The sequence below is a fragment of the Artemia sp. Qi Xiang Cuo genome, chromosome 6, assembly GCF_049724085.1.
Source record: "Artemia sp. Qi Xiang Cuo chromosome 6, ASM4972408v1, whole genome shotgun sequence".
Classification (NCBI taxonomy): Eukaryota; Metazoa; Arthropoda; class Branchiopoda; order Anostraca; family Artemiidae; genus Artemia; species Artemia sp. Qi Xiang Cuo.
This window is the reverse complement of record NC_142799.1, coordinates 84,846,541-84,873,723: the sequence shown is the minus strand read 5'-3', so window position 1 is coordinate 84,873,723 and position 27,183 is coordinate 84,846,541. Positions and strand designations below refer to the sequence as shown.

The 27,183-nt window shown below is 36.1% G+C and overlaps 1 protein-coding gene across 1 annotated transcript in view; it reads right to left on the bottom strand.

Annotated features, from left to right (window-relative positions):
- Nucleotides 1-27,183, bottom strand: part of LOC148951691 (putative cationic amino acid transporter) — a gene marked incomplete at its 3' end in the record, with an annotated part of 330,385 nt that overhangs the window by 67,623 nt on the left and 235,579 nt on the right. Inside the window, exons 5-6 of the mRNA XM_089091193.1 lie at nucleotides 19,434-19,744; nucleotides 7,699-7,870 (exon numbers count right to left, since the gene is read on the bottom strand). Of these exons, the coding sequence (XP_088947319.1) occupies nucleotides 7,699-7,870; nucleotides 19,434-19,744 (483 nt within the window). The remainder of the gene's footprint in view (nucleotides 1-7,698; nucleotides 7,871-19,433; nucleotides 19,745-27,183) is intronic.

Here is a 27,183-nt window from a genome sequence, read left to right as displayed (position 1 = left end):
TAAAGCTCTTTTAAAAGATACAAAAACTACTTATTTAACACAAAAATTTCGTTTTTAATAAACACCGAGTAAAGAAAAACCACACGGAATCCGGCAACTGAGTCTCTCCAGCCCCGTAAAGCTCTTTTAAAAGATACAAAAACTTCTTATTTAACACAAAAATTTCGTTTTTACTGACCACCAAGTAACGAAAATCCACTCGGAATCAGGCAACCGAGTCTCTCAAACCCCTTAAAGCTATTTTAAAAGATAAAAAACCTACTTATTTAAAACAAAAATTTCATTTTTAATTACCTCCAATTAAAGAAAAAGTACACGGAATCAGGCAACTGAGTCTATCAAACCCTTTAAAACTCTTTTAAAATATAAACTAAATACTTATTTAATAAAAAAATCTCGTTTTTAATTATCACAAAGTAAAGAAAAAACCCACGTAATAAGGCAACTGAGTCTCTCAAACCCCGTAAATCTATTTTAAAGTATAAAAAAAACTAATAATTAAACAAAAAAATTTCTTTTTTTATGACCACCAAGAAAAGAAAAACCACACGGAATCCGGCAACTGAGTCTCTCAATCCCCGTAAAGCTCTTTTAAAAGATAAAAAACTACTTATTTAACCCAAAAATTCCGTTTTTAATGACCACCAAGTAAAGAAAAACCACACGGAATCCGGCAACTGAGTCTCTCAATCCCCGTAAAGCTCTTTTAAAAGATACAAAAACTAATTATTTAACACAAAAACTTCTTTTTTACTGACCACCAAGTAACGAAAAACCACCAGGAATCAGGCAACTGAGTCTCTCAAACCCCGTAGAGCTCTTTTATAAGACACAAAAACTGATTATTTAACACAAAATTTTAGTTTTTAATGACCAGCAATCAAATAAAAACAACACACGGAATCAGGCAACTGAGTCTCTCAAACCCCGTAAAGCTCTTTTAAAAGATACAAAAACTACTTATGTAACACAAAAATTTCACTTTTAATGACCACCAAGTAAAGAAAAACTACACGGACTCCGGCAACTGAGTCTCTCAATCCCGTTAAAGCTATTTTAAAATATAAAAACACTACTTATTTAACAAAAAAATTACGATTTTCATGAAAAACAAGTAAAGACGAAAATATGCGAATCCGGCAAAAGAGTCTCAAAATCCACGTAATGCACTGTTAAAATAAAAAAAAACTAAATATTTAAAATAAAAATGTCGATTATAATTAACACAAAGTACATAAAATCCACTCGGACTCAGGCAACCGGGTCTCTCAAACCCCTTAAAGCTCTTTTAAAAGATACAAAAACTACTTATTTAACACAAAAATTTCGTTTTTAATGACCACCAAGTAAAGAAAAACCACATGGAATCCGGCCCCTGAGTCTCTCACACACCCTATATATAAATTAAAAGATACACCAAATACTTATTTAACAAAATATTTTCTTTTTTAATGAGCACCATGTAAAGAAAAAGCACACGGAATCAGGCAACCGAGTCTCTCACACCCCTTAAATCTCTTTTAAACTATAGAAATACTTCTTATTTAACATTAATATTTCTGTTTTTAAAGACTACCAACTAAGGAAAAAACACACGGAATCATGCAACTGAGTCTCTCAATCCCCGTAAAGCTCTTTTAAAAGATACAAAAACTACTTATTTAACACAAAAACTTCGTTTTTACTGACCACCAAGTAACGAAAAACCACAAGGACTCAGTCAACTGAGTCTCTCAATCCCCGTAAAGTTATTTTAAAAGATACAAAAACTACTTATTTAACATAAAAATTTTGTTTTTAATGACCTTCAATTAAAGAAAAACCACACGGAATCAGGCAACTGAGTCTCTCAAACCCCGTAAAGCTCTTTTAAAAGATACAAAAACTACTTATCTAACATAAAAATTTCGTTTTTAATGGGACACCATCAAGTAAAGAAAAACCACACGGAATCAGGCAACTGAGTCTCTCAAACCCTGTAAAGCTCTTTTAAAAGATACAACAAATGACCACCAAGTAAAGAAAAACTACACTGAATCAGGCAACCGAGTCTCTCAAACCCCTTAAAGCTCTTTTAAAATATAAAAACAATACTTATTTAACAAAAAAATTTCATTTTTAATTACCACAAAGAAAAGAAAAACCACACGGAATCCGGCAACTGAGTCTCTCAATCCCCGTAAAGCTCTTTTAAAAGATACAAAAACTACTTATTTAACACAAAAATCTCGTTTTTAATGACAACCAAGTAAAGAACAACCCCACGGAATCAGGCAACTGAGTCCCTCCATCCCCGTAAAGCTCTTTTAAAAGATACAAAAACTACTTATTTAACACAAAAATCTCTTTTTTAATGACCACCAAGTAAAGAAAAACCACACAGAATCCGGCAACTGAGTCTCTCAATCCCCGTAAATCTCTTTTAAAACTGTGACAAGCTAAACCACGACAAAGCACTACTCTCGTGGAACTCAATCCCCATTTAACTCTACCCCCGTGGTACTGCGCCCCCTTGTGACTGAACCCCTGTATAACCAAAACCCCCGTGTAACTGTACCCCCTTTAACTGAACTCTCATGTAACTCAACCCTCCATGCAACCCATCTCCCTCAAAACACTTTTCAGTCATTTCTCGTTAAATTGACAATACGCTCCAAAACCTCACTTGTGTATTATACAGTACATAATCATGGCATCTCCTCCAATTCACAAATCCCATTACCCCTTTTTTTTGCAAAGGTTAATCAAACATCTCCGATTGTAAAAGCATTAAAAAATTTTCCACTCACTAATTACCCCTTTTTTGCAAATGCTAAATAAGAAAAAAAAAACTGTCTGCTTTTCAAAAACTTGTCCGATAAAACTCGAAACAAGACGCGCTGGTTTTATAATACAGGTTTAATTAATTGCGTAAATCTCTTGGCAAAGAGTGTAATGACCTGTAGAATAGAATACCTACCAGAAAAACCTGTATGGTACGGAGGGGCCATAGAAGTATAAGGTTCTACCAGAAAAACCTGTTTGGTACGGGGGCGTTGGCAAAATGGTACTTTCTTCTCTACTTGCCCTGAAGACTGTTGGGGGATTGTCCTGCTCAAAGGTATAATTTCCTGAATTTTGAACTGCGTGGAACAAAATGGAAGGCTCAAAATCTTTATTGGATGTGTTTGGGGAAATGGTGGGCGTGGAAGGGGTGCTAGCTGCTTTCTAATCACTTTTTATTATTAAAAAGGGCACTAACCATGTCAATTTCCAATTTAATGAGTCCTTTTTGAATTTTCTACGACAACGCTTTGTATAAAAACCTTATGCCCCCTGGGCATAATTTACAACCCTTACCCTGAGGGCTGTAGGGGGGTTGTCATCCTCAAAGACCTAATTTCCAGAACTTGAAATTACGTTGAAGAAAATGGCTATCTCAAAGTTTTGATTAGATGGGTATTGGGAATTTGTGGGCGTTAGAGGCGGGTTTGTTGCCCTTTAATCACTTTCGACTATTAAAAAGGGCACTAGCCGTTTGAATTTCCAATTGAATAAGCCTTTTTTAAAGTTTCTATGACAACGCCTTTTATGAAAAACCTTACATACCCCCAGACTACAACTTACAACCCTTGCCCTAAGGGCTGTGCGGGACTGTCCTCCTCAAAAACATAATTTCTATCTGGAAATCAACTACGCTGAACAGAATGACTATCTCAAAATTTTGATTTGATGTGTTTCGGGAAATGGTGGGCATTAAAGGGTTGTTAGTCGCCTTCCAACCGCGTTCGACTATTAAAAAGGGCACAAGCCACTCCAATTTGCAATTAAATGAGCCCTTTTCGAAGTTTCTACGACTACTTCTTCGATACGAAGTGCCCTGCTCTAAAGAAAAAAATTAACACAGTAGGGGGTCATGTCTGCTCTCTTAGATTGACACAATAAGGGGGCACTGTCTGCTCTCTTAGACTTATCCAATAAGAGGGTACTGTCCACTCTCTTAGATTGACGAAATAAAGCGGTATTTTCCGCTCTCTAAGACTGATTCAAAAAAAGATAGAGGGACACCGGTAATGTGATTCTATCATTCTGAATAACCTCCTGACACATGCTAAGCAGATTCCATTTTCCTGCAAATAGAGCAGCATGCCCTTGGCTCCTCTGTGGAATCAATCACTTGGCTGTCCAAAAATGAGGTGAACTGATAGTCTACATCAGTTCCTAAGCAAGTCAGGAATAAGATTTTAAAATGCATTCTTGCCTGTTCAAGACCAGATGTCCTGGAGGAGGAGGGTGTTTGCTGTTTTGACACTGGCTCCAAATTGGCAGGAGAATTAAGTCAAGTCAATCAAGTCTAGTTTTTCCCTTCCATAGTTTTTGGTTTGGTACAAAGCTTCTTTCTACCAGTTACTTAAATTATTAATTTGATTTGAAGTTTGAAGCCTAAGCAGTTAAGCTGTTTGTTTTAACACACCAATTAAAAGACATGGAATTTACCAAGTAGCTGAGTTTGTTCTATGCAAAAGTTCTTTTTTTTTTTAAATTTTTGATATTCAGTCACCGATTAAAAGATTTGGAATTTACCACGGAGCTGACTCTGTTCTATGCAAAAGTACTTTTTCATTAACTTTTGTTACTTAATCATCAATTAAAAGACTTGAAATTCACCAAATAGCTGAGTTTGTTCTATGCAAAATTGTTTTCTTATTAATTTTGATACTCAGTCACCAATTATAAGACCTGGAATTTACCAAGTAGTTCAGTTTGTTCTGTACTAAAGTGCTTTTTTGCTAACTTTTGTTACTCACTCACCAATTGAAAGACTTGGAATTTACCAAGTAGTTGAGTTTGTTCTATGCTAAAGTTCTTTTTATTATTTTTTGTTAATCACTCACCAATTGAAAGACTTAGAGTTTACCAAGTAGTTGAGTTATTTCTGTACAAAAGTATTTTCTTATTAATTTTCGATACTCAGTCATCAATTAAAAGACTTGGAATTTACCAAGTAGCTGAGATTTTTCCATGATAAAGTGCTTTTTTCATTAATTTTTCATACTCGCTCACAAATTGAAAGACTTAGGATATACCAAGTAGTTGAGTTTGTTCTATGCAAAAGTGCCTTTTTTTATTAATTAGTTATATTCAGTCACCAATTAAAAGACTTAGAAATGTACAGAGTATCTGAGTTTGTTCCATGCAAAAGTGTTTTCTTATTAATTTTATATACTTAGTAACCAATTAAAAGACTTGGAATTTACCAAGTAACTAAGTCTATTCTATGCAAATATATTTTCTTATTTTTTATACTCAGTCATCAATTAAAAGACCTGGAATTTACCAAGTAGTTGAGTTTGTTCTATTCAAAAGTGCTTTTCTTATTAATTTTGTTATGCTCTGTCATCAATAAAAATATTTGGAATATACCAAGTAGTTGAGTCTGTTATATGCTAAAGTGCTTTTTTATTAATTTTTGTTACTCACTCACCAATTGAAAGACTTGGAAAATAACAAGTAGTTGAGTTTGTTCTATGCAAAAGTGCTTATTATTAATTTTGATAATCAGTCATCAATTAAAAGACATAGAATTTACCAAGTAGTTGAGTTTGTTCTATGCTAAAGTCATTTTTTATTAATTTTTGTTACTCACTCACCATTTGAAAGACTTGAAATTTAGCAAGTAATTTAGTTTGTTCTATGCAAAAGAGTTTTCTTATTAATTTTTGATACTCCATCATCAATTAAAAGACTTGGAAATTACCAATTAACTGAGTTTGTTCTATGCTAAAGTGCTTTTTTATTAATTTTTTACTTACTCACCAATTGAAAGACATAGAATTTAGCAAGTAGCTGAGTTTGGTCTATGCTAACATACTTTTTTATTAACTTTTGAAACTGCTATCTGCTCATTTAGATTGACACAATTAGGGGGTACTGTACGTTCTCTTAGACTGATCCCATAAGGGGTTACTGTCCGCTCTCTTAGACTGATTCAAAAAAAGATATAGGGATACCGGTGATGTGATTCTGTCATCCTGACGAGTCTCTTGACACATGCTAAGCAGATTCCATTTTCCTGCAAATAGAGCAGCATACCCCGTGGCTGCTTTGTGGAATCAATCACTTGGCTGTACAAAAATGAGGTGAACTGATAGTAGCTGATAGTAACTGATAGTCTACGTCAGTTCCAAAGCAAGTCAGGAATAAGATTTTAAAATGCATTCTTGCCTGCTCAAAACCAGATGTCCTGGAGGAGGACGGTGTTTGCTGTTTTGACACTGGCTCCAAATTGGCAGGAGAATTAAGTCAAATAAATCATGTCTAGTTTTTCCCTTCCATAGTTTTTGGTTTGGTTCAAAGCTTTTTTCAACCAGTTACTTAAAGTTTTATTTTGATTTGAAGTTTGAAGCCTTAGCAGTTAAGCTGTTTGTTCAACGAACGAACAGACAATTCGTCTTATAGTCTGGGATTGTTTTTTTTACGTAAGATACAAGCTTCAAAGGACCTCAGAAAGCTCAAAAACATTCTCACTTCTGTTCTCTATAGAACGATAATTATTATTGAAATTGAAGGATGAGAAATTTCTGGTCTCTGGAAGAGAAATAACTATAGAAATACGAAGTTTCATTTAATTTCCCCTGTTTCTTCCTTTACAGTCTTCTCTCTGTTTCAAAACTAACATCTGAGCAAAGATAATGTGAGACAGCAAAGTGGCTTTCTCTGTCGTTTGTGCTGTAAAACAACAATTTTGGTTGAAAACGAAACAGAAAGCTATAGATGGAAATCCTAAGATAGCTAATCGATTAACATTATTGAAGAATTTTATATGATATTCCTACTTTTAAAGGTCGTAACGCCATGAGGTGACGTATTCGTTCCCAAGGATGTAGGGAGTATGTGCAATATAAACGGTAAAGGGGAGACTATACAATAGCGACAAATTACCTGTGCTGAATAGAGACTATTATAAAGGAAAGCGGCTGGTTACTGGTGGGTAATTGAATAGCGTTTTAAGAAGTGGTCCTTATTTTTTGTCTGCAGCAGTTGAATAGAAATTGATATGAAGGGTATCCATTTATCAACTGGATTTTTAAAAGACGAAATCGCAAAAAGTGGGTTAAAAGGAAGTTAAAGTTCAATCCTTGAATTATTCAAATTCAGATATAGATATTTTACTAGGCCCAAGGGGAGGGGAGATGATTCAGGTAGAGGGAGGAAAATACAAAAATATAAATTAATTAAATGAATAAATATCGATATAATTACTAAGACTTTAGAGCGTCAGGAAAGAATCCACTTTATTGTCGAAAATCATTTAAAAAAACCTTTTCCCACAACAGAAGTTTTTCAAAGAAAAACGAAGAGTTACATTAAGCCAAAGACTAACATAAATTAAGTCAAACAATAATTCAAGCTTAAAAGCATTTTTTTTTTCAAAACACTTTGTAAAATTTTTGGCTACCGTGAGCTAGAGTGCTTTCTTTACGATGTTGCAGTGGATCTCGTAATCATGGAAAAAACAGTTTTTTCTAACCTTGAAACTACCCGAGGAAATTTCTGGAATGCTTATACAAACTAAATATTTGTTGAATCTTTCCAGTTTATTTCTTTACTCTTAGGACCGATGTAATGGAATTAATGAATTCTTTATTTATCAAAAGCTTTGAATCTCCTATCCATATTTTTTTATTTTCCTAATAAATATTTTTTATCGTCACTTACCCATTAAAGTTATTATTGCTGAAGAGCTCACATATGCTGTTAATATTATTCCAAGAGATATGATAATAGCGAGGGGGATGGAACGTTTTGGCTGCCACGCTTCTTCTCCTGTCGTAGCGATTATGTCAAATCCAATAAAGGCGTAAAAACACGTTGCTGCTCCAGAAAAAACCTATAAGTAAGGTATATGACAAAGATAATAAGAAACTTTAGATACTTAGTATAACACTAATTGGAAAAACCTAGAAATATAGATGGTTCTCAGTTAAGTAAGAAAAACTAGTAGGCTGCAGAGTACACTAGGATACAGCTAAGTTGTAACATAAAGATAGTAGGTTTTGATAACAAGCGGAAGCGTTTGACCATCAAATTACATCCCAAAATATCAAACTTTCTGAATGAAAATCACGCCATCAGACTCAGCATGTCAGAGAACCCTACTGAAGAAGTTTCAAGCTCCTATATACAAAAATTGGAGTTTTGCATGTTTGGCCAGAAGAAAGATCACAACTGCGTGTTAATTTGTTTTTGCTGTTGTTGTTTGTTTTTCCCAGGGGAAATCGTGTCGAACCAATAATCCTAGAAGACCGAAAGAGGATCATATGATCGAATATTAACAGTTCTCGTACCCCTATTAAGTGACCAAAAGCATTGGCAGATAGCCCCCTCCTACGTCCGTTTATCTCCAGAGTCGTCCATTCATTAGTTTGAAAAAGCCATTTTGTTCAGCATAGTTGAGAGGTTCAATAACTATGCCTTTTGGGATATCATGACCCCCTAAGCCGCTGGGGAAAGGGCTTTAAGTCATAAAATTTACCCATGGTTTATTATCTGGAGGGAATTTTCCTCTGAAGGTGAGGGGTTACTTTACGTGGGAAGGATTTTTCACAGAGGAGTTTCTAGTAAGGGGAGGGAATTTTTCATGAAAGGGAAAAATCCTCCCTAATGCGATTTATATTTCTTAAGAACGACTCTTAAGACACAAGGACCGTTTATTTAGAATAAGAAACTCATTCAAATACAGAATAATTTTTGTTCTTTTTTAGTTTTTAAGTTGATCCTTAACTTCAGTCGAAAAATTTGTTTTTCTCAAATCTTATTTTTGACCTTTTTTCAAATAATGCCCGTAAATAGGGCTCGTCCCTCATGAAAAGTTCCCTTGTCTCACATTAAACTCATCCGTGGAAAGGTCCTCCTGTGTAAAATATCCGCCATGAAATTCCTTCCTGACAATTCCATCATCGCTGAAAAATATTATGCGTAAACAATGGATAAATTTTTTAACTTTCAGCCCTTTGCCCAGGGACTTTGGGGGAGGGGGTAATATTATCTCCAAATGCATGTTTTTAAACCTTTCAGCTATACTGAACAAAATAATGATCTCGAAAATTTGATAAGGCGAGCATGGCGAAAAGGAGACTTGGGACGGGGACTAGCTACCTTTAAATCTCTTTTGGTCACATAAAAAGGGCTTTAGAACTTTTTATTTCCGATCAAATAAACCTTCTCCCGATCTTCTGGAATCTGTGGTTTTATATGATTTCCCCTGGAAAAACATAAAAAAAATAAATAACACGCATCCATGATCTTTCTTCTGGCAAAAATGCAAACTTTCACATTTTTGTATATAGGACCTTGAAACCACTTCAGTAGGGTTTTCTAATGGGCTGAATCTGACGGAGTGATTTTCATTAAGATCAGTTGATGTTTTGGGAGTATTTATTACCTTTTTCAAAAATTGAACAAATTTGCTCAGGCTCGTAAATTTTGATGGGTAACATTAAACTTAATGAAATTTATATATTTTGAATCAGCCCCAACATTCAATTCTTTTGAATTATCTATTCTTATCAAGACTCTGTATCTTAGAATTTTGGTTATTATTGAGTTGCGACGCTCTTTCCTTACAGTTCGTTACCACAAATTGTTTGATAGTTGTTTTTCCGGAAAAATTGCCTGCGGATTGTGTTAGGTACTCAACTGACTGACTGTATGTCGAACAGTAGGCTGTTCGAAAAATGGGGTTAAACCCCCTTTTCTAGGGCTATAATTAGAAAAAGGTTGGGATGACTAGGGCACGTTTTGCGAATTATGGATGACAGTTTGCCAAAGGTTGTCCTTTTTGGCGAACCGTCTAGTGCCCAATTAAAATTAGGTCGTCCTCAAATGGGTTGGGACGATATTTCCAGGAAAGATTTAAGAGAAATTGTAACTTCCTAGGAGAGTGTAAAGAGGGAGGCTTTGAAAAGATTGAGATCGAAGAAAAGCGTGCATAGCTCTGTTGGCCCCCAGACAGCTTTCTGCTGCGGTGAGTTTCTAGTACTAGTAGAAACCTTTATTGATCTTCCCGTAACACATTCTCTTTATTTAATCCAGTTGTATTACTAGACAAATAGTTAATTCAATATTTAGTTGAACTGCTTTTCCTCAAATTCTCAGAATTACCTCGTGTCTCCAAAAAGCCTTAATAGTCTTTCAGTGTCTCTCTGAATATTTCACCGGGAGATTGCGCAATCAGGAAAATATAACTACTTGGGAATTTAATAGTTAAACAACAGATAGTAATTACAGAGACAAAATAGAGAATTCATTTCGGTCAAAGTGTGTTTGCATTTTGCTGTTGACTTGGTGGTATAAGATAACAAAGTAATATCAAAACGAAAATAACAAATTTGTCATGACAAAACATTCATATTCCCCATTTTGAAGAACTATATCGATACTTTATGTAATTTTCCATACCTTTCTCTTTAGCAGTTGCGACTTGCTTTAGCTGCCCTTATTTGTCTAATTTTAAATCCTTCTTTTCAAAATTAAATTAATTACTATGGGCTAGGGTTCGTTATTTACCATAAATTCTTGTCAAGAAACTTCCATTGTCATTGACCAGATATTTTTTTTTGGTGGGGGGAGGGGGCTGAGGCTTGGGGGCTCCCCCATTCTCCTCCATTGGGGACCTTACTCATAATTAAAGATAATGATTATATTCATAAGATTGCTAGTTTATCTCTGTAATTACCATTGAAAAAGCAAGCCAACACTTTCTCAATTTAATTCTTATTTAACACATATAATAAATGTATAATAAATCGCTTTTCTTTATCACTTTGATAACACAATATACGGTCAAAACTATGGTGCCGTCAAAATTTGGTTCGTTCAGTAAAAATGAATCGAAAAACCTTCTTACATTAGGTCAATGTAAAACGGTGAATATACAGGTATTCAGATTACATAGATTACAATCTGGGCAGGCTAGTATCTATTTAGACGGCTCTCTAATCATCGGGAAGGATTTGTATAATTCTTTGCAGAATTTTTTGAAGAATTGTGTTGCAGAATTGTATAATTATTCGCAGAATCAGAATTGTATAATTATTCGAAGAATTTTTTGGCAACAGCTGGACATCAGGGCGTAATTTATCCCAGGACATAAATAGTCATTATGGCAACGGGTTAGAAATCAGAGCGTAATTTTACCTATGGCATCTGGACGTATGGGGGCATCGTGTATGAACAGAATGTAATTTTCCCTAGGACATCAAACGTAAGGGGCATTGGGGAGGACCAGGACATAATTTTCTCTATGACGGTCTAATTTGTGTCGGCAAGGGGTGGATCAGGTCGTAATTTTCCCTAGGATGGTAGGATTTGTGTTGGCAATGGGTAAAACCGGGATGTAATTTTCCCTAGGACGGTCAGGTTTGTGTTGGCATCGGGTAGGACCGGGACGTAATTTTCCCTAGGACGAAGGGATTTGTGTTGGTATAGAGTAGGACCAGGACGTAATTTTCCCTAGGACGGTCAGATTTGTGTTGGCGTCGCCTAGGACCAGGACGCTATTTTCCCTAGGACAGTCAGATTTGTATTGGCATCGGATAGGACCAGGACATAATTTTTCCTTGGACGGTAAGAGTTGTGTTGGCATCGGGTAGGACCAATACATAATTTTCCCTAGGACGGTTGGATTCATGTTGGCCTTACTACAGATTTATTGTTTTGTTTTTTGTCTGTTTTATTTTTTCTTACTCTTCGAGGGTCGCTCGAAGAATACGACAATTAAGATAATTTCTTAAATCTGATTGGCCTCATATAACATAAAGAAAAAAACGAGCAAAAATAGGGTTTTAAGGCCAAATGAAAATACTGAAAAAAAAACACAACAAAGCGAATATTTCGAAGGGACAAACGTCTATATTCTTCAGCACGAAACCAAAAAAATATTATCAATGCGAGTGCTGAAGAACAAACCAAGAATTAAAAACCGGAAAGTTGATTTTAATTTAAAAAAAAACAATGAAAAAAATCAAAAAATTAATAGATGAATAAAAATCAATAAAAGCCAAAAAATTGTAAGAAATAAAACCAAATACATAACAACAGTAAAACTGAGTCATTCACAAATATCCGTGATTTGCAAAGAAATTCAAAATTGAACCGCCATCAACGGAAACTAGCAAATAACTGAGAAATAAAAGAAAAAAAATTCATTCACTCAAACCAGAACTCCTTCACTCATTCACTCAAAGAGTGTCTGCATTGAATTAGTTTGAGAGCTATGTCACCTGGCTCCTGATTTAAATAATTACATTCCTTGCAGAATTTTTTAAGTCTCAAAGAGTGTCTGCGAGGAATGCAATTATTAAAGTTTCAAGCTCCTATCTGCAAAAATGTGGAATTTTGTAATTGTTTGCAAGAGTATGATCGTATCGATCCAGTAGTCCTAGAATATCGTGTGAAGGTTCGTTTGCACGGAAATTAAAGGTTCTATTACCCTTTTTAGGTGACAAAAAATTGGAGGGAAACTTGGCCCCCTTCCACGCTCATTTTTCTCGATATCACCCAATCAAAATTTTGAGATAGCCATTTTGTTCAGCATAGTCGAAAATCTAATAAATATGTCTCTGAGGATGACTTAATCCCCCACAGTTCCCGGGGGGAAGGGCTGCAAGTTATTAACTTTGCCCATTGTTTACACAAAGTATTGCTTATTGGAAAGTATACAGACGTTTTCAGGAGGGATTTTCTTCTGGTTCGGGGGGGGGGGGGGTCAGAGAAGAGGGTTAAGGAGGAGGATATTACCATTGAGGATGTTTCATTGAGGGACATTTCTATGAAGGTCCCCTCCTTAACGCCTCGCTCTTTACGCTAAAGTTTGACTCTGTCTCACAACTTTATTTTTTAAAACAATAAAAAGCTTTAGCCTAAAGAGCGAGGCGTTGAGGAAAGGACTGCCCCTTTCATATACGGGATAATTTCTGTTCGTTTTAAGTTTTAATGTCGCTCCTTACTTTCAGTTAAAAAAACTTGTTTTTTTTATTTAATCAAAATTAAGGCTCTAGATTGTAGTCAAATCAAAGTGTTCAGGTCCTCCAGGTGACCCACCAAAATATTACGATGCCCCACCTGTGGGGCAAGCTCCCCACAGGTGGCAATCACGGAGATAGGCTATTCAGCTTTTGAGACCATTCCGTACTTTTTTATGCTGGTGTTAGCAGTATTCTTTATAAAAGTGATTTAGAACGGGTTAAGATTGACTATTACCGGCATACTAAACTTCTGCTTTATCTTTCCCGATCTTTTCGTAATAGTAATCTGATTTCATTGCATTCAGTAACAGGTATTATTCAATCATTTCATATATTAAGTTCTTGTTTATGGCAAAATGCTCCATTAAATCTTGGTCCGTTCCACCGTCTTGTCCTTCTTTTTTCACAAATAGTTCCATTCTCTCGTGTTTTTGTGCCTTGAATGTCTTTTTTCCTTTATTTACTTTGTTCTTGCAAACTTTTAAGTGTTATGTATTTCATATATTATGCAGTGTTTTCATGTATGAAATGAAAAGTGTAATTTTTGTCTATGATGTGGGTTAAAAATAAATTATTATGTCGAAGTTAAAAAAAAAAGATATCTAAAAATCTGATTCGATATTATATGAGTTAGAGGAGAGCCAGAATGGAGAAAAAGGAACCTAAAGGAATACTAGTTGCCCTCAAGTAGCTTTCAGCCTTTAAAAAAAATTTAATTTTCTTATCAATCGAACGATCCCACTCCTAAGTTTCTAAATAGAACCTTCCATTTGAAGTAGATGGGAAACATTTTTTGACACTTCTCTTGCCCTTTTTTGGGCTGCTTGAGTGAAAGCAATACTTTTTTTTCCCTTCTCCATTGGGGTCAGCTTAGCCTAACATTCCATATAAGTTTCAGGCCAATCAGAAGAATTCCGTGCTTTGTGAGCACCATATGTTAGCAGAGGGACCAATTTCAAAAGAATAATCCTTTCAATTTTTTCTGTACAGTAGTCCCCTTTGCCCCTAGGAATCAGGGCTGTAAGTTTCAAGATGACCAGGAAAAAAGTTTTTGTGGGTGATTTCCGGGCACCTCACCCCTCCCTTTTCCACAGATAAATGGTGATGGTATTTTTTACCATGAAAATAATCCCTGAAAGTTTCATGCACTGGACTCCCAAGACCAGAATTGCCCCTCCCTTTTTTCCACTATAAAATATGTCTCTTACGAATTGATAGCTCGCATAATTTCCCAGGGGCTCAGGGGGTTCTGGTGTCCTCGAAATCAAGATATTGATATTGTCAAATATTATGAAAAAAATGGGAGGCTCGAAATGTTAATCAAATGTCATAAAGGAATACAATAGGAATACAATCCTGACCCAGCCCTCAACGAAAGATATGAAGCTGAGTTGGACGACTTCTTAGATAGTTGTCCTCAGGGTGATTATGTAGTAACACAGGGTGCTGTATGCAAGGCCATCTCTCACCTAAAACCTAAACAATCTTTCGGGATTGACGGGATCAGCAAAAACCATCTAAAAAGTAGTGGGCCCGCTCTCATTAGTCATGTAACTCTCCTGATGCAGATTATCCTCATTTAGGGTATTGTCCCAACCACTTTCTCAATTGGAGATCTTACGCCAGTTCCTAAAAAACGAAAAGTTACCATGCAATGCTCCTCTTTCCGTTTAATCTTGATTGCTAGTTTTCTTTGCAAGTTATTTGAACTTTTATGCGTAGATGAGTTTGAGAAACTGTGTTGCAGTCCACCAAGACAATTCAGTTTCCAACGCGGTATTGGTTGTTCTGAAGTGCTTTATGTCGTTGCATATGCACTCCTGGATGCACACAAATCAGGAGAAAGCCTAGCAATCGGGGGCTTAGACATGCAGAGAGCGTTTGATTCATTGATGCATGGACTTATGTTGCTAAACTCAGCTAAAAGAGGAGCGAACTGAAATATCATTCTGGCTTTCCGTTATCTTTGTTCACGACTTTGCGTGCAACTCAAGCTCCCTCCCAATAAAGGTCTTTCACCAGCCCCTCGGTCAACTTTGATACCAGTCCGTAAAGGTGCCCATCAGTGGGCAGTTTATACCCTAACTTCTTCAACAACAACATTATTGAGCCTCAAGACAGCTATTCTTCATCATGCATTCTCAGTTCCATTGACATCTCCCTAGTATGCTATTCTGATGACACGCTGAATCTCAGCCGAACGCTTAACCGCCTTTCAGAAATATTTTCATGTCTGCAGTCCAATTACGAGAAGGTCGGTCTGAGATTTAACTCCCAAAAGTCAGAAGTCTTGCTTTAGAATTGGAAGAATGACCTCCTACTAATATCACACTAGGTAATTGCTCAGTAAAACCAGTGGATCTAATATTATATCTGGGGCTGCCAATAGGTACCTCATTGCAGCATACCCGCTCCCTCTGATCTCACATCTTGAATGACACATTTCCAGCTCCTATGCTTTGATCGTTAAATCCACTCTGAGATTTAACCGTCCACTATTGGCAAGTATTTACAACGCTACCACTTATATTAAATGTGACCCCTTTCTGGAAATTATTGGCAAACCGTGAAAAGTCTAAAATCCTTATCTTTATTTTTCCGTTTTGCCAAGTACCTACTAAAATTGCCACCTTGGACAAAAAATAGTTTTCTGATTCGGCGCTACAACCTAGCGGACCCAAATCTATCTGTTGAGACACTTATTAGCTGGCAAAAAAACAAAACCAGCAATTCTAAAGCACGAGTGGGCAAGTTTGCTTGTTTAATTTTCCCTCTTGTTTCTCTTTTTGTTCTTGTTTTTTCTCCTTTCAGAAGTTGTTGTCCTTGTTGCTATGTTCGAAAAAGTTGTTATTTCTGTTGTAATCTTTGAGTATGTTATGTTTCTGTTTCCTCTTTCGTACCATTTTGTATACTATTTGAGAAGTTGTCTCTTTTGTTGTTATTTTTTAGTATATTTTCTTTTGTTTCCTCTTTTCGCATTTTTGTATGCTCTGTCATTGTACATTTATTGTATACGACGGGTTTTCAATATATTATTATTATTATTATTATAGGACTAGATATGAATAAAAGGTTCTAGAACAGGCACTGATTGTTCTCCTGTCACTTTGGACTTTTAAAAAAAGGCAATGGAACTCTCATTTTCCAGTCGAATGCAAATCCTACGAAGTTTCTAAGACCACAAGGGGAAAGGGGATGAGAAGTTTGCAGCCTTTTCCCCCCCACGGGATAAATTCTGCTTGTTTCAGTGTTTAATGTGACTCTTTACTTCCGTAATAAAGGCGTAGACCAAAAATATTCCTGGAAATCAAGAGGGACTAAATATAAATTTTTAATCTCTTCTTTTTCCCAGAACTAGTTCTGTAGTTATCCGAAGGCTCGATTAGAGTTAGGACGTTTTAGCATTAAAATCCACTCTTTGAGGCAATTTCCTTCCCCCACCTACAAAACAAGTCACCATCCTTTCTTCATAGTGCCTGATGTGCACTTACATATTATGGTATAAATTGTACGAAATATAAAAAAAATTATTTTACTTAAATGAAGCTTTAAAATAAACAACAAAAACAGTTTTTTGCAATAAGAATGAAGGTATCACCCCGTAGTACTCTTATTCAGGCTAAGTCTAAATGAAGGGAGATGACAGATTAATTCCTACCCTCTCTGTCCCTTTCTATATTTATCTGAAGGATCATGGAAATTTAGAAAATTTGAACATCAAAATGTGCTCTTTTAGGCACCTAGCATCTGTTTCATACACATTGGCCCGCCACCCCTCGTCTATAATAGCTGATATACAATTATACTTTTTTATCCGCTATTTTTATTCGTCTCAATATCCCTTTGGCTACTCAACTTTACATTTGGGGAGAATTTTCCAGGGAGAACAGGCGGAGGGAATTCCCCAGGAGAGAATTTTCGGTGGAGAGTTTTTCAGAGGGGAATATTCTGGGGAAATTTTGCGCGGGGCGGATTTTGTGGGAAAATTTTCTGCAGGGGTAGATTTTTTGGGGGAGTAAGCCATACCCTCTGCAATTACACGTATATGTACATAATATTATCAAAAATCCAGTATATCAACTTTGTTGAATAAAGCTTCCAACTTAGTTGAATAATCGTTCATTTAACAGGAACTATGCGAACCTTCAGGGAAGAATGTGCCACCTGCGTTCATGCCTCTGAAACGAAGGAACTCAATATGCAGTTTTTTGTTCGGGCCTAGATCGATAGGCCATCGCAGAATTTTTAATTGATAGCAACATCGACCTATCTGGGGTGAAACTGTGGTTTTGTACCACATGATTACAGCACAGTTGTTTTGGCTACTGGAAAAGGCCAAAAGATGGTTCGATACAATCATTCTTGGGAAAAAACTACCATAAACAACCAAGTAGACACGCCTGCATAATCTTCCTTCTCAAAAAAAGAAAAATAAAAAAAATCCTTTATTTTGTAGATAGAAGCTTGAAATCCCTTAAATAAGGCTCCTTACCCCTCCCTTTTTCGACAGATAAATGTTGATGGTATTTTTTACCATGAAAATAATCCCTGAAAGTTTCATTAATTGGACTCCCATGACCAAAATTGCCCCTCCTCTTTTCCCACTATGAAATTTGTCTCTTTCGAATTGATAGCTCGCATAATTTTCCAGGGGCTCAGGGGGTTCTGGTGCCCTTGGAATCATGATATTGATATTGTCAAATATTGTGAAATAATGGGTGGCTCAAAATGTTAATCATATATCATAAGGGAATACAATAGGACCAGATATCAAATCCTTAAAATGCGGTTCTCTAATATGCTAAATTTGATGAATAAATTTTCATCAATATCACTTGCCTTTTTAAGAATGCCTTTTTCCTTTTTTTTAAATTATTCAAATTGTCTCAAGTTCGTCACTCTTGAAGGGTAACCTGAAGTTCGCGAATTTTACATATCTGGAGGCAGCATAAAAAGCTGGTTCTCTTAAAGTACATATTGCTGTCAAAACCAATTTTTGGTGCCTGGTTCACCATAAAATTCCGATAAAAATTTTATTATAGTAGTCAAAAGACTCAACAAATATATCTCTGGTAATGGCATGACCCCACAGCCCCTGGTGAAAGGCCTGAAAATTCTGCAAGTTCCCAACTATTTACATACGGGTTTTATAATGAAAAAGGAATGTATATTTGATCCTGGGTGTCCGAAAATTCAGCTAAAAACTCAAAAATTATTCTGGACAAAATAATTGGATATTTTGTTGGGAGGTAGAATAGGGTGCTAGGGGTTCGGAAATGGGCTAAAACTTATTTGCTCCTGATTTGAAAGTTCTTATGGATCGATTACAATGCTAAGATTCCCCAAGCTATCTAACAGTATACTCTGGGAGCAAAAGATTTAAAACGGATGGAAAAAGCTATCAGTGAATAAATGAAACTCGAATTAACGAGAACTGAAAAAACTTATAACATAAGGAAAAGAAATACTGTTATAGAGGAGTAAATGAATCCTAAGACTTATAAATCAAAATAATTTATCAAGTGTAATTTCTTTTGATTTGCCCAGTGAAATCAAAAGAAACTATGCGCGTCTGGTTTTCCGAATCATTTACAGCATCTTGGGAATAGCTTAAGTAATGGAGTTTAAACTTGGAGGGAGTATTGGAGAGGAGGTTCTCAAACTTCACTTTTGATTTGGAGAGGGCGGAAGAAATAAATCGAAAGACACTAGGTGTACCTAGTTCACAGTTATGCTACATCTGCAATATCTTGGGAATGGTTTGGGGGATGGGGTTGAGAGTTTTAGGTAATGTTGAATAGAGGAAGAGGGAAGGACGAGGTGTGAGAATTTTAAATTAGGTTCTATGGGGAGGGTAAAGGGGCTAAGAGGTTTTTGTATCCCATCCAGAGAAAAATATTTTTTTTTTCACTATAAACCCCTGTGAGACTTTGCCTGCATGGAGTTATGCATGGGTAAGCGAGAAGTTAAATTAATAGTCTCTATGTACTACCAGTTTTTGTTCCAAAACACACTTTGTGCGTCCAAATTGCGCTTTGACTATTCGAAGGGTTAGGGGGAGTTAGCCTTACTCCTATTTGCCTTGTTTTTTAAGTTCGACTTGATTTTTCGTTGAAAATTCTGTTTAATTTGGCGCTTCTCTTTAGTACTTTTACAACTTTACATACTTACTTAGGTGTTAGAAAAATTCAGACCAATGATAAAAAAACATGCAAAAGAAATATCATAAATATTCCATATTTCTCCACACAGTTTACAGGCAAATGGTCGATTAGCCTATGCCAATCTTCTTTGTGGAACAAAAGGGGCCTTTTTAATTCAAAATTTATTGAGGACGCTGGTTGAGAGACAAAGTCATAGAAATAAGAAACTAGATCGACACAAAAATATCGCTGCATATAATTTCTTTTTATAAATAAAACTTACCCCACTCCAGCCATTTGGAATGAAACCTCCGTGATTTTCCCAATTGTTACTGTCAATGAAAAATAAACCAGCCCCAACAATAAATACTAAAGTTGTTAAACTGATTGCGTTTAAGACATGTGTGAAAACCATCGATTTCTTGGCGCCAGCTGCCATAATGAAAGTAAGCACCATTGTTATTCCAAGTGCAAGCACATCTGGTGGACGACCCTCAAACCAGTTTCCAAAAACATTCCTTAATGAGTCAGTTATCTCTCCCTCAGAGAGGGCATCTAGAGAGGCACTGAGGGCACAAGCACAAGCAGCAGTACCTTAAAAAAGAAAATTAAATACTAGGGTGTGATGTGTTACAAAAATCTCAAATATCCACGTATCAACTTATTACACCAGAGGCAGCTGCCAAAGTTAAGAGTTATAAACCTTGAATGTATTGTATTTTTCCCTGGCCACTTTTTATGGCAAAGCGGGTTGTAGAAACTTTGGAAGGGGGTTCGTTCGATTGGAGATTGAAAGTTTTAGAGCCGTTTTTAAAATTTAAAAGTGAATTGAGGGCAGCCAGCCCACCCATGAAGCTAACATTTGAAATACGAAAATTAAAAAAGAGCATAAATTAAAGAACAAAACTCTAAAAATGAAAATAAAGAGACACGAGGCAAATGTATATACGAAATAAAGTCAAACAATATCAAAAGTAGGAAGGTAGATTTAGATTCCGACGGCATGGCAAAAAGGGTGCTTTACGGCATTGTATCTAGATAACTGATGTGGTTTGTTTGTGGTGTTTTCTACACTAAATATAAAGGGAAGTGGTTTACTTGTGGTGCGACGTTTCTGAAAAATGCGGATAAAAACTTAAACAAGCGTATATGGCATGTCACAGCTTCTGTGTATACACCTCGTATAATCTTAAGATCAAATTGTTCAGGAGACAATAGAAACTGATTTGTTGGTACGAGTTTTTAGATAAAAATACCAAAAAATCTACATGACTCAGAAAAAATCCTTTATTTGTAGACATAAATTTTAGTTACCGTTAACAATTTAAAATTACATAAATAGCCCATACGAGGTATGTGGCACTCCCATTAGTTTTATACGAGGTGTTATGACAAACTTTTATTGAAAATGCAAAACATGCGTGGTGCGCAAAGTTCAAATTGGAAAACAGAACTTTTTACGTTGTGTGCACAAGTTCTAAGAGGTTGAAGATCTGTTTACAAGCTGTGTCGGGTATAATAGCATTGTAGGCTATAGTAAACATACTCGTATATATACAGGTTATTTTTATTTAAAACAAAATCTTTCTGCTCTGCTAAGAAAACCAACATGATTTATAGTCAAATAGAAGCATCACTTAGCTTTAGTATCCTTGTAAAAAGCACGAGTATCTTGTGGAAACACGTCAACGAATACCACGAGGTTATTTAGGTTACATGTAACAAGTCTAAGGGTTCCTTCATGAAGTGGATGTATTTGAAAATTTGGTTCTTTCACAACCCATTTTGGCAGAATGGTCAGTTTAATTTAATGTCTGAGCTTATCTTAGGCAGCGCAATAGCACTGCCTAAATGCAGAACGACGTTGGCACAATGTATTATTATTATTTTCTTTTCCTTTAGACCAGAGCACTTAATATCGAAGGAATAATCCTAAAAAACTTCGAGAAGGGCTCATTCGATTGGAAATTAGAATGGCTAGTGCACTTTTTAACAGCCGAAAGTGAATGGAAGGCAACTAACAACCTTTCCCCACCCACTGTTTCCCCAATCACATCCAATCAAAATTTTTAGATAGCCATTTTGTTCAACGTAGTTGAAAGTTCTGAAAGCTTCTGTAAGTTATGTAAGTTATGCCCTATGGGCATATCAGGTTTATATAAAAAGTGTTTTGGTAGAAACTGAAAAAATGGCTCATTTGATTGGAAATTGAAAAGGCGAGTGCCTTTTTTAGTAGTCGGAAGTGATTGGAGGGCGACCCCCTCTTACGCCCACCATTTCCCAAAACACATCCAATCAAAATGTTGAGATAGCCACTTTGTTCAACGTAGTTGAAAGTTATGGAAATTAGGTCTTTGAGGATGTCGACCCCCTCCCACAGCCTTCAAGACAATGGTTGTAAGTTATGCCCTGGGAGCATATAAGGTCTTTTTTTATAGAAAATGTTTTCGTAAAAACTTCAAAAAGAGCTCATTCAATTGGAAATTGAAAGAGCTAAAGCCCTTTTTACAAGGCAAGTCGAACTGACTGGAGGGCAACTAACCCCCCTATAACGCCCACCGTTTCTCCAAGCACACCCAATCCAAATTTTGAAAAGACAATTTTTTCAACGTAGTTAAACGTTCTGGATATTATAAGGATGATATTTTTGAGGATGATAAGCCCCCCACATCCCTTAGGGTAAGGGTTATAAGACATACCCTGGGGGCATATAAGGTTTTTAAGCAGAGCGCTGTCACAGAATCTTCGAAAAGGGCTCATTCAATTGAAAATTGAAAGGGCTTGTGCCCTTTCAATAGTCAAAAGTGATTGGAGGAAAACAAACAGCCCTTCCAAGCCCATCATTTCTCCAAACACATCCAATAAAACTTTGAAATCGCCGTTTTGTTCAGCTTAGTTGAAAAGTCCACAAATTATGTCTTTAAGGATGACAATTCCCCCACAGCCCTCAGTGTTGTCGTTGTAAGTTATGCCATGAATGCATGTAAGGTTTGCATATAAAGCATTGTCAAAGAAACTTCAAAAAGGACTCATTCGGAATGAAATTGGAAGGACTAGTGTCCTTTTTAATTATCAAAAATGATTTGAGGGCAACTAACCCCATCTCTCTCTCTCTTTCTCTCTCCCCCCCCTCTCTCTATCTCTATTTATCTCTCTCTCTCTCTCTCTCTCTCTCTCTCTCTATCTCTCTCTCTAACTCTCTATCTCTATCTCTCTCTCTCTCTCTCTCTCTCTCTCTCTCTCTCTCTCTCTATCTCTCTCTAACATAAATTAAAATAAACAACTGAGTCAAGCTCAAAACGAGCAGAAATTAATATGAGTAGGGTTCAAAAACCCTAAGCTTTCTAAAATTCAGAAGATAGCTTGTACTTTACTGAAAAAAAAATTTAAGTGAATTTATGGAAAAAAATGTTAGTGAATTGTCAGTTTAATATACATATGCTGATATTTATTCCCTAAAATCTTAATTTATTTTTTATTTCTTAAAGTTACAACAATGAAAACATTGAAAAAAAAATTTCAGTAGCGTACAAATTAAATTCAGGCTTTTGGAAAGCATAGGGTTTTAGAGCCCTACTTATATTACTTTCTGCTTGTTTTGAGTTTGACTATTTTATTCATTTTAATTTCTGTTTGTTTTGGGTTTCATTTATTTATTGATACTTATTTGTGGTATTTGTATGCTTCGTAGATTAATGATTCTATTTTATTCATTTTTTGGTTTAATGGAGTTCTTTATTTTTTTTTGAAAAAACTTATTCTGTGGAAATTTCTTTTTAATTAATTTCTTTTCGTTTTATATTGACATAGTCTTTTTCAGGGAAAAGACTGAAGCTCTTCAAATATTAAACAACCATCCCTTCCATACAAACCATAAATATTCACTGGAAATAACTTACGACCCTTGCCTCTAATCTCTGGGGATTGTTTCAACCCTAAAACTCTTAATAAATTATATTTAGAATACTTTGAATAGAATAGCTATCTCAAGATTTCTACTAGATGCATTTCGAGACAATACGACGTGTGTGTGTGTGTTGGTAGTTGCCCTTCGGTAACTTTGACTCTTTAAAAGAGCACTAGAGTGTCTGATTATAGATCTAATGAACCCTCTCCAAAGTTTATATGATCATGGTTTCTATAAAAATCTTATATGCCCCCAGGGCCTAACTTACAGCCCTTGCCCTGAGGGTTGGGGGGAAGTATTATCTTCAAACACATAATTTTCAGACCATTCAAGTACGTTGAACAAAATGGCTATCTCAAAATTTTGACTGGAAGTGTTTGGGGAAATGATGGGTGTAGGGATAAGGGGTATTTACCCTCTGATCACTTTGGAATAATAAAAAGGCACTAGTCCTCTCAATTTCCAATCGAGTGATCCCTTTTTGTAGCTTCTACAACAAAACTCTCAATAAGAACCTTATATATCCCAAGGGTAAAACTTACGACCCTTGTCCTAAGGGTTATTGGGAGAGGGTTGTCATCCTCAAAGACATAATTTCCAGAAGTTTCAACTATGTTGAACAAAAGGCCATATCAAAATGTTGATTGGAAATGTATGCGGAATTATTGGCGGGGGGGGGGGTGATTTTCTTTCCGATTGGTTCTGACTATAAAACGGCAATAACCCTCTAAATTTCCAATCGAATGACCCTTTTTTGAAGTTTTACGACAACGCTCTTTATAAATACCTTATATACCCTCAGGGCTTAACTTGCAGCCTTAGCCCTGACGCTTGTGGGGGAGGGTCATAATCAAAGACATAATTTCCAGACTCTTTAACTATGTTCAACAGAACACCTATATCAAAATGATGATTTGAAGTGTTTGGGCAAATGATTGGCGTGGGGGTGGGGCATTCACTATTCGATCGCTTTTGAATATTAATAAGTGTACTAGCTCTGTCAAGTCCCAATCGAACGAGCCCTTTTTGAAGCTTCTACAACAACGCCTTCTATAAAAAAATTATATGCCCCCATCGCATAACTCAAAACGTTTGCACTGGGGGCTGTGTGGGGAGGGGTGTTATCCTCAAAGCCATAATTTCTACACCTTTCAACTACATAGAACAAAATGGCTGTCTACAAATTTTGATTGAATGTGTTCGGGCAAATAATGGGCGTGAGAGGGGTTTTAGTTGCCCTCCAATCAATTTCGACTATTAAAAAGTAAACTAGCCCTTTCAATTTCCATTCAAATGAGCCCTTTTGAAGTTTCTACGACCACACTTTCTGTAAAAACCTTATATGCCCCGAGTGCAAAGCTTACAACCCTTGCCTTAAGGGTTGTAGAGGGTTTTCATCTTCAAAGATCTAATTTCAAGAACTTTAAACTACGTTGAACAAAATGGCTATCTCAAATTTTGATTGAATGTGTTTGGGGAAATAGTGGGCGTGAGAAGGAGATTAGTTTCCCTTCAATCACTTTCAAATTTTACAAATGACCCTGAGGGCTGTAGGAGGGGAGGGGTGTCATCCTCAAAGACCTAATTTCAAGAACTTTCAACAACGTTTAAAAAAATGGCTATCTCAAAATTTTGATTGAACGTGTTTGGGGAAATGGTGGACGTGAGAGGGGGTGGTTTGCTCTAGAATCACTTTCGACTTTAAAAAGGGCACAAACCCATTCAAATTCTAGTTTAATGAGTCCTTTTTGAAGTTTCAACGACAACGCTATCTATAAAAACCCTAAGGTCCCATGGGATAAATTGCAGCCCTTGCCCTGAGGGGTTTGGGGGATTTTTGATCCTCGAAAACATAATTTCGAAACTTTTTATATTTTAAAAAATATATATAAAATTTTATTATATATATTTATATAAATATATATATATAATAATTATAATATTTTAATATAAAAAATATATATATATATAATTTAATTTATATATATATATATATATATATATATATATTTATATTTATATATATATATATATATATATATATATATATATATATATATGGAAATTGAGAGGGCTAGTGTCCTTTTTAATAGTCAAAAGTGATTGGAGGGCAACTAGCCCCCCTCTCACGCTCACCATTTCCCCAAACACATCCAATCAAAATTTTAAGATGGGCGTTTTTTCAAAATAGTAAAAAGTTCTGGAAATTATGTCTTCGAGGATGAAAAATCCCCCACACCCCTCAGGGCAAGGGTTGTAATTTATCCCATTTGACCTTAGGGTTTTTATAGATAGCGTTGTCGTTGAAACTTCAAAAAGGACTCATTAAACTAGAATTTCAATGGGTTTGTGCCCTTTTTAAAGTCGAAAGTGATTCTAGAGCATACCACCCCCTCTCACGTCCACCATTTCCCCAAACACGCTCAATCAAAATTTTGAGATAGCCATTTTGTTCAATGTTGTTGAAAGTTCTTGAAATTAGTCTTTGAGGATGACACCCCTCCCCTTCTACAGCCCTCAGGGTCATTTGTAAAGTTGAAAGTGATTGAAGGGAAACTAATCTCCTTCTCACGCCCACTATTTCCCCAAACACATTCAATCAAAATTTGAGATAGCAATTTTGTTCAACGTGGTTTAAAGTTCTTGAAATTAGATCTTTGAAGATGAAAACCCTCTACAACCCTTAAGGCAAGGGTTGTAAGCTTTGCACTCGGGGCATATAAGGTTTTTACAGAAAGTGTGGTCGTAGAAACTTCAAAAGGGCTCATTTGAATGGAAATTGAAAGGGCTAGTTTACTTTTTAATAGTCGAAATTGATTGGAGGGCAACTAAAACCCCTCTCACGCCCATCATTTGCCCGAACACATTCAATCAAAATTTGTAGACAGCCATTTTGTTCTATGTAGTTGAAAGGTGTAGAAATTATGTTTTTGAGGATGACACCCCCCCCCCACAGCCCCCAGTGCAAACGTTTTGAGTTATGCGATGGGGGCATATAATGTTTTTATAGAAAGCGTTGTCGTAGAAGCTTCAAAAAGGGCTCTTTCGATTGGGACTTGACAGAGCTAGTACACTTATTAATATTCAAAAGCGATCGAAGAGCGAATGCCCCCACCCCCCCCCCACGCCAATCATTTGCCCAAACGCTTCAAATCATCATTTTGATATAGGTGTTCTGTTGAACATAGTTAAAGAGTCTGGAAATTATGTCTTTGATTATGACCCTCCCCCACAGGCGTCAGGGCTAAGGCTGCAAGTTAAGCCCTGAGGGTATATAAGGTATTTATAGAGAGCGTTGTCGTATAACTTCAAAAAGGGGTCATTCGATTGGAAATTTAGAGGGTTATTGCCGTTTTATAGTCGGAACCAATCGGAAAGAGAATCACCCCCCCCCCTGCCAATAATTCCGCATACATTTCCAATCAACATTTTGATATGGCCTTTTGTTCAACATAGTTGAAACTTCTGGAAATTATGACTTTGAGGATGACAACCCTCTCCATATAACCCTTAGGACAAGGGTCGTAAGTTTTGCCCTTGGGATATATAAGGTTCTTATTGAGAATTTTGTTGTAGAAGCTACAAAAAGGGATCACTCGATTGGAAATTGAGAGGACTAGTGCCTTTTTTATTATTCCAAAGTGATCAGAGGGTAAATACCCCCTACCCCTACACCCATCATTTCCCCAAACACTTCCAGTCAAAATTTAGAGATAGCCATTTTGTTCAACGTACTTGAATGGTCTGAAAATTATGTGTTTGAAGATAATACTTCCCCCCAACCGTCAGGGCAAGGGTTGTAAGTTAGGCCCTGGGGGCATATAAGATTTTTATAGAAACCATGATCATATAAACTTTGGAGAGGGTTCATTAGATCTATAATCAGACACTCTAGTGCTCTTTTAAAGAGTCAAAGTTACCGAAGGGCAACTACCAACACACACACACACGTCGTATTGTCCCGAAATGCATCTAGTAGAAATCTTGAGATAGCTATTCTATTCAAAGTATTCTAAATATAATTTATTAAGAGTTTTAGGGTTGAAACAATCCCCAGAGATTAGAGGCTAGGGTCGTAAGTTGTTTCCAGGGAATATTTATGGTTTGTATGGAAGGGATGGTTGTT